Here is a 9,042-nt window from a genome sequence, read left to right as displayed (position 1 = left end):
AGTAGGAGTTAGGTAAAGGGGGGGGGGGTAGGGACATACAGGTATAGTCCCATCCAATACTGACTGAGAGCATCTACTGGTCCAGCCAAAAGATGTGGAACAGAAGACCAAAACTGGAGGATCTGAGAATTGAGATGAGTGGCAAAGGCATCCAGATCTGGAACACCCCAATGGGTACACAGCACCCAAAACACCTGTGGGGCTAGTAACCATTCCATAGGGAGAATCCTGTCTGGATGTGATAAGCAATCCATCATGAGATTCAGGGCATTCGGAATATGACAAGCCAACAAACGAAATTTGATGGATGTGGGCCCAATACAGGAGGTCCAAAATCAGGTGTCTTGACCGAGTGTCCCCATGCCTGGAGATGTAAGAGACCAAAGTTGAATTGTTGGAATGCACCATTACCAACCAGCCCTGAAGGGCTGGAAAGAAGTGACTCCCAACCCAATGAACAGTGAGGATCTCCAAGAGGTTGATACGGAGGGAGGACTCAGAAAGAGTCCACCAACACAAAACCTCCTGAGTATCTATATAGGCACCCCAACATACAGAGGGCAGAATAAATCAAGAAAGCTATTTGTGAAAGGAGGTGAGATATCATACCGGAAACCAAATTTTTAAAACAACCTGAGAGAAGAGTTAATATAATACTCAGCTTCAAAACACCTATAGAAACACCAAAGTAAGTTACAACAATATAACCTCAATATCTGTAGGAACACCAGAATAACTACAACAATATAATTTAAGTACCTGTAGAAATGCCAGAGTAAGTTACGACAATGTTACTTCTAAGAATATCATCATTTTCAAAGTCTTTGTTCTGAACTGGTTCTAAGTTGTGATGTGATTTTTTTGTTGTTGAAGACTCTCCCTGTTCAATGAATAAAAAAAATTTTTAACTGAACATATATAAAAAAATCAGACAAGAGTTATTCTAAGAAACAACATATTCTAAGAGCATAAGATTGCACAATGGTGACAGAAGATCAGTCAGCCCACTAGATCCTCCCTTCTTTTGGAACCAACTCTCCAAGATGAACCAAGCTAAAAATGTAGCCCTTCTTATCCAGATACCTATCCAATAAAAATAACAGCACATATTACATCAATAAGCCACTTCATAAGCTTACATCTCTAATACAGTAATAGTTCTGTCAAAGAATAAGTTTCTTTCTGGACTTCCTAAGTTTATAACAATAATATTTCCATCTTGTCATTCCACCAGAAAGACTAACCAAGACCAGTTTATTTAAGCTATTAACAATTCTAAACACCTGAGCCAAAATTTCTCCAGTTCTCTTATACCATTGAGTTGTTTGTTTTTGAATATTTATGCCAATTTACTCAAAGACTATCCATAGCTGTCATCCCTAGATTTGAACGGACAGACTAGGGGAAGGCAGCTAGTCAATAACACCCACCACCAACTCTTGTGTGGATGATACTTAAGATAAACAACATTGTTTATTTATAACACAAGGGAACACAGATAAATGTTTCGGAATTTCATCAATTCCGAAACATTTATCTGTGTCCCACTGTGTTGTAAATAAACAATGTTTTTTATCTTAAGAATCATTATCCTTTTTATTGTGAAACATCGTTTTTCTCCGAACACATCAACTGTGTGAATGAGTAATAGAATTTGACCATCACCTTAATAATGCACCTATGAGAGAGTAATTTATTATTTCTGGCAACAGGACATGAATGAGAGACCATAAGATCCTCAATCTGAGCTGCTGATCACTGGGCCATTCTATGCCTACACCAATGGTATCTTCTTAGATGTTTGTAGTGTTGCGATTGAACACCAATTTTACTTTTTCTTTTAGTTAGTGTTGCTGATATGGAAAAGATTATATATATACATTATACATCACTTTGTTTACTGTTAGTTCCCTTTGCAAGGTACTTGAGTGTAGAATGAGGTATGAATATGAGTTATTCAATAAAATCATCCAAAAATACAGAACATGTGTTTATATCTACTTTTTAAGTGTAATTACAAAACAGATACTTTCAGTCAGATTATTACATTGTTTTAACTGAAACACATGGCCTTATTATCAGTATAGAGAAGTGTACTGGCTGATTTAAACTGAAAGTCAACAACAACACCCAGTATTTATGGATAAGGTAAAATGGTTTAATTATTACTGAAATCTCTGATATCTCAAGAAGAGCTTAGTATTAAATATTAGCATTAAAATATATTATGGTGCATATGTATCTGATCTTAATAATTACACACTAATGAATTAATTTTTTTAGGAACAGCACTAACTTACTCCATTTATACACATGCATACACACAGTGTCCCAAAAGTAGGACAAAAGTAGTGTACAATAGGAAATCATGGAATGTTAACGAAATGAAAGGGCACATCCCAAATGCATTTACAAAACTTGATGGACAGACAGACTCCAGGATTGTGTGAATGGCAACAGGTTTCAATTTGAATACTTATGATTAACTTCCCATAAATAAATTATCAACTGTATACCTACTTTTGGGCCATATTCTCAACAACCATGTAGCTCAAAGTTTTGAATGCTCTTGACAACTTAACCACATTCTCCACATGGTTAAAGAAATCTTACATGAGCTCTACTTTCCCACAATAACCCAGATTTCTAAGTTGCAATCATAATGAAAAAACCACATGTTATCTGGTAGTGGGTTGGAAAGTATTTCAGAGATAATTAATTAACTACTAATAAAAATCGTGTAGACCTACCTCTGGAATATTGAAAGCCAGAATACCCACATTGAAAAGGAGAAGGGAACCAGAGAGAGACAAGAAAGGTAATAACCTAGACCATTACAACTGAAAGATATGATCAAGCACAACTTAATTAGAGCCCGGAACCAGATTAATATTTTCCGTACAGGGTCAGTTGATGTGGCCAATCTTGTAACTACAGAATAACCATCAGAATTTCCATACTATAACTTTTAATGTGTTGTGTATCTTCAGAGAATTTGGCAAAGTTTTTTGTATGCAAAAAATTAATTTTTTAGTTAACTATTTATATGTTGACTGCTTTGAGTGCAAAGTGATTTTCATGTTAAGGTTAAAAATACTTTTCTTCATCTGAAAATTTTCAATTTCATTTGCACAACCTCTAAAACCTCCTAAATAAATATCAAATGTTTTTTTCAGCAAAACTATATATATTTTATCTGTTATTTTTTCTACTCTAACTCTACATGGACTCGGTTCATTTGACCAGCCTTGTAACCACAATAAAAAAATAAGAAATAAATCTAAATTACCCCCCTTTTTTTCTTTCCAGAATGACTGCACATTGTAACAGGAAACTACATATGTTCATTGTTAAAAAACTCACAATTTTGAAAAAAAAACAACGATTATTTTATACACAATTGTATAAAAATTATATTGTTTCCAGTCTTCAAATTACTAAAATACAATAACTTACTGTACAGGATAAAAAGTGATAAAAAACCCAAAGAGACTGGAAAACAGTCTCATACACTCTACATGTTTTGATGCATACTACTGCGTCATCCTCAGTAGTGTAATGTTTTAAAAAAATAACATTTAGTTATACAATTACCCAATCACCAATTTACATATTAAAGAATTTCACATCATCTACTGACAACATTTCCCTCAGCTCCATCATCCTTATTCAATAATTTAAATTTACCTGTTTTTACATTTAATTATCTCAATTGATTCACATATATTCATACCAATTAAATTTCCAGTTTGTGCTAAAATAACATTTTTTTCCCATTAAATTGTGTGATTAGTTTCACTAACATGTTCTGCTAAAGGTGAAATAGCAATATTATCATTTTTAACATTTCTTTTGTGTTCATTCATTCTGAATTTTAAATTTCTTCTATGTGTTAAAAACCAAAAGAATATTTATTAACATTTATTCACCACTTAAACTTAACAGTAGGACTATTTGTAGTCTAATTTAAGCATTAATCCTAATACATAAATGTAACATAAGGCTTAGCTGAAACACTACTTGGTAAATTTTATTTTGCTTTTGGCTACAACTCAATGTCATAAAACTTCTGAATTAAACTATTTTGCTGTTATATCACCAAAGTTACCAAAAAAATTAAGAATAAAAAACAAACCTTTCTAACAAATCAACATGAACACTACAGTTGGCCTAAGAACAATCGGGTGATAGTTTGTTGCTAAGCAACAATGTATATTGTAGAGCATTACCAAAAAAAGAAGAGTGAAAGTGTTCTCAACAGACTGACAAAGGGAATAAGCATTTTATAGTTAGTAATTTCATACTTCAGAGAGAGGTGGTAAATAAATTAGAGAAGGGGGCAGACCTAAAGAACAAATATCATGATTCTCATACTATGGAAAATAAAAGATTTTTAAATGTTTCCTTATAAAATTAAGAAGTTAAAACTTTATAATATCCAAATTTGATTTATTATCCGTGTTTTGATGCCAAGATTATTTGTATACACTGAAAATAGAGCAAATTAATTAAGCTGTAAATGTAACTATAAGAGCTCGTGGCATGTACACTTTGACCTACATGTAGCAAGAGGATTAAAAGTTAATGAACTGGATTCATGTGAGAAACAAGTGGAGAGGACCAACCTCATAAGCGACTGGATCAAATGAGGGGGGGGGGCATATATATATACTTTTGCAGTCATCACATTCTCAGATGTGGTCATAGGTGGTAAAGTAGCAGGTAGCCAGAGTCAGAGTGCAATGCACTGTCCTGGACCTGCAGTGGAAGATTCTTAGAGTAGTAGAACAGTAATATCTGATAACTGCACATGTTGCTGTAGCTACAGTCCTACAGTTTCTACAGGATAAAGGCTAGCAGACAAATTCTGTTCAGCAACCACTGAAGGGGAAAAGGCCTGAGCAAAAAACCATTTTTGTTTAAAATAATGAAAAAATGGGAGAATGGAGATTTATGGATAAGTTAACATAATGCTCTGAATTGCATCAAGGTCATTAAGAACTCTGAATCACATGGTTGTTAACAACATGAGAGCAATTCAACAATGAAATGTTTTCAGTATTTCAGAGGTAAGTCTACCTGATTTGAATTTAAATGCATTTTTTTAATTATGCAACAAATAAATATGAAATCTCATTAACAATCAATCAAGTATGCTCAGCATGAATTAATACAAATACACAAGACATCAATTTCTTTAAGGTAATGCAGTTTGAAATAATAATATGGTTTTATTTGTCAAAAATTTATAAATTCAATCACTATGTCCAGCAAAACCAAATATTGTTTGAAATACTTTTTATAGTGCAAAACTATTTTAAACACTCTACACTCTAGAGTAGAAACTGTGTATAATTTTGTATCTATAATAATAAAAGGGTGTATCTGTTTGTCTGTGTGTGACTACCATAGCTCTGAGAGGTAAGAACCTAGAAACCTGAAATTTTGCACACATACTAAGTGGCTCCTGAGGGTGGGCACCTTAGTACTATTACTTATCCACATGCATGTGCATCTTTTTAATGAGGCAAGCCAGTGAAAAACCACATAGAAAAAAAGTGATTCCTTATAAAACAACTTTTGATACATAGAAAAGCCAGTGCGTTCTGGTTACAGCGAGTTCCAACAATGGCTTTTATGTTATATTGTTTGGCAACAAAAGCATATAGGTTATACTTTTATGCTAAAATGGTTTAGAATACACACACTATCAACCTAATAACCCAAGTGAAGCTGGGTACTTTCACCAGTTTATCAATAAAACAAATTCTAGGATAAAATATTTACAATAAAAAAGTTTTTTGCATAAGACTAAAGATTACTCAATTTTACACTAACACAACTATCACACAAATATAATTATTAATTAGTTGCTCATTTTTTTCTATACTAATTGTACAGACTACTAACTATGGCAATGACTGACATACATTTTTATACAAAGAGTTAATTCTTTCACAACTAGCATGGGAAATGGCACAAGCAGTAGTGATTTTAAGTTTTTAAAATGCAGACCTGTGTAATTTGGATAGAAAACTAGAAAAAACCAAATGTACCTAATAATTTTGAAAACAGAAAAGCTTTGGATAATGAAAGAATATAATTGCTAAAACAAATGAACTAAAACACTACTTATATCTTTATACTGTACATTTCTGAGCACATTTTGACAACTCAGACTGAATGTATATTATAATGAATGTGATTTATTTCCCACAAACGAGCTTCCTAACTAATCTCTGCTCTGTTTGAAATGACTTAAATAAAAGTCATTTAATGATTTGTAATTTCATTTAACAATCCATAAATGTTGGTAACATCTTTTCATATGATAACTACCAAATTATGATGATCAATATAATATATAACCCATTATGACATGCTCTGGAGCATCAATTTTTGTCCATCTTTATTAATTACTTTATTTCTGATTTACATTTCTGGTTACTAAGGATTTTCTCCCAGGTGGCTTAAAGTTGGAAATTATCCTAAGTGTCTCGGAAAAACTAAGATACCCAGAGGTATAATAGTGCCTCAGTGCATGGCATAACAGGTCACACACACACACACACACATATATATATGTGTGTGTGTGTGAATGAAAGCTTTAGAAGTTCATATACCCCCATTGTTTAAGAGGTTTAATGATATTATTATAATATTTCCCTCATATTTACTTTAATTTTAACAAATGATCAAAAATCTAGTTATGAAAATTCCTTATGCATTTTCCAGATTTAATTGGTAATATATCAAACAGCAACTGTCATTTCTAATTCTGGATATATAACTTCTTTTAAACATATTCCTACCATCAGTAACCTTAAAAATATGTGTACAGTTCAACTCCTAAACAAATCTAAAACAACTTCTAAAGCTGTCTTTTATTTTACATTGACCTCATTACACTTATTAAATTATGTACGAAAAATAAACCCAAGATCAAGTAGAAGATTTCTACAAAAGTCTTTCAGGTTATTCAACATTAGTTTCTTACTTGTGATAAAATTCTATTTGAAGTATTTTGAAAGGCAAGAGAATGAACAGAAATATTGTGAGCAGCCAGAGTTTTCACTGGTGTGCTGGACAGCCTGAGATCATATATGTGGACTTTTCCTCGGCTTGTTCCCACTGCTAAAGTCACTCCATCATCCATGAAGTCTACAGCCGTTAGAGGAGCATCACAATTGAATGACTTCACATGGCTAAGAGAAAGACAGTTGATGCAAGCCATACATAGGATTAATATAAAACAGGTATGTGGATCAATCATAAGTGGCACATGAAATTTTCTTGATACGTTTCCAATGTGATACATAATTTTGAAGTCAAAATTCCAAGATTATAATCTACTCAAATGACACAGCATTACTTACAGCACTTAAGACAGGGTTAACATCTCACAAAAGTGTTTTACATGTAAGTCAAATATCTGACAATTTCAAACAAAACAGCTATTTTTTTCATCCTGTCTAACACTTACAGTACTGTATTAACAGATCATGAGGTTTTTTATATAAGCTTAATATTAATTGTGTAATACTACAATTAATTCATAATGTCAATTCAATGCATATAGTTAACCATCTGTCATAATTTTAAAAGTGAGTATCTTTTCATTGTATGGTACTATTAATCATGTACAATGTACATTCAATTATGATGGTTAATCATCTGTCCTGATTTTGAAAGTGTATTCTATTTCTCATGCAGGTCACAATGAAACAAACAGTAATTCTTACTTTTTCATTTGGACATCATAGCTAATTATTTTTTTGTCCAAGCCCACACTGATAAGCAGAATGTTATTGACAGGTGAAAAAACGAGGCCCGTTGCTGGTGCACTGTGAGCAGCAGTAAAGCCATGTATTAGCTGACGGGAATTGACATCCCACAGGGATACAGACCCATCATCTGAGACAGATCCTAGAAGGGATTTCTTGATGAATCCATACTCAAGTCCTCGTATTGCCTGGTGTAAAAATAATCATATGTACACTTCTTGATAATTAAAAAATAAAAACACCAATACTTTTTAATGCAAATAATATATTAATTTACTCCAACTACATTTCCTGATACGAACTTAAAACAACCCTTATGCATTATTTTAAGTTTCCAAGTGTACTTCAGTAGGCCAATTTATATGACAGGTGTGTCTAGAAAATGGATAGTTTTTAAGAAGCTCTCACTGATTTTCTGGTAATCAATAAAACTTTCATTATCTACAAAGTTTGGTAATTAAGATATAAATAATTAGTTCTGAACTATTGGTAAGATTGAGCTCAGTAATAAACAGGGTAAATTTTAACAGATCACTACAGAAAGAAATACCTGAGCTTTAGCATTCCTGAGAGGTGCAGAAGTATGACCAGTGGTAACATTATGAAGGAGGATGTCACCTGTGACTGAGCCAGAAGCTACATATGAATCATTCCAGTTAAAATGAAGGCACGTAATTTCATCTCTGTGACCCTAAAATGACAAAGAAAAGTATTATGCCAACTCAACAACATACCTTATGTGTATTTATTCCTAGATACATGTGTGTATAAAGCTGCAGTTTCTTTTGTTGGATATAGGCACTAAAACACCTTGTTTTATTTAAATGTTGGTCTTTTTTTTTTAAATCTAGAAACAACTTCTCTTAAAACTATTTACACGAAGAAAGTATGAAAGTGCTGATAACCACACTACTGGTACTTGCATTTACATTCATTACTCCAAAGTCATGCTTTTTAAACATAAAAAAATACACATAATCCAAACAACTAACAGATAAAAGAGAAGCACGTAAAAAAAGATTAGAGATAATAACTAACCCATCCCTTTTATCTAGAACACACAAAAATCAACAACAATCCTGAAACTAGGACTATGTTTTCTTTCCATATAACATATATTTCAAGTTAACCTACAAAAACTGAGAAACCCCTTTAATAAAATTAGTAAGATCTCACTGAATTATTGCACTAAAATGTTATGCTTCTCTTTCAAGAATATGATTGTGTGTGTGTGTATATATATATATATATATATATT

At 32.5% G+C, this 9,042-nt stretch overlaps 1 protein-coding gene across 3 annotated transcripts in view; it reads right to left on the bottom strand.

Moving 5' to 3' along the window:
* The window catches only part of LOC106458426 (protein NEDD1-like), a 40,735-nt gene that overhangs the window by 11,708 nt on the left and 19,985 nt on the right, over positions 1–9,042 (bottom strand). For all 3 annotated transcript variants that reach the window (XM_022384641.1, XM_022384642.1, XM_022384640.1), the window contains exons 5-8: positions 8,335–8,475; positions 7,743–7,972; positions 6,998–7,205; positions 760–880 (exon numbers count right to left, since the gene is read on the bottom strand). In XM_022384641.1, the coding sequence (XP_022240349.1) occupies positions 760–880; positions 6,998–7,205; positions 7,743–7,972; positions 8,335–8,475 (700 nt within the window). The remainder of the gene's footprint in view (positions 1–759; positions 881–6,997; positions 7,206–7,742; positions 7,973–8,334; positions 8,476–9,042) is intronic.

Source organism: Limulus polyphemus, unplaced genomic scaffold (genome assembly GCF_000517525.1).
Source record: "Limulus polyphemus unplaced genomic scaffold, Limulus_polyphemus-2.1.2 Scaffold462, whole genome shotgun sequence".
Lineage (NCBI taxonomy): Eukaryota > Metazoa > Arthropoda > Merostomata > Xiphosura > Limulidae > Limulus > Limulus polyphemus.
This window is presented reverse-complemented; position numbering and strand designations above follow the sequence as displayed.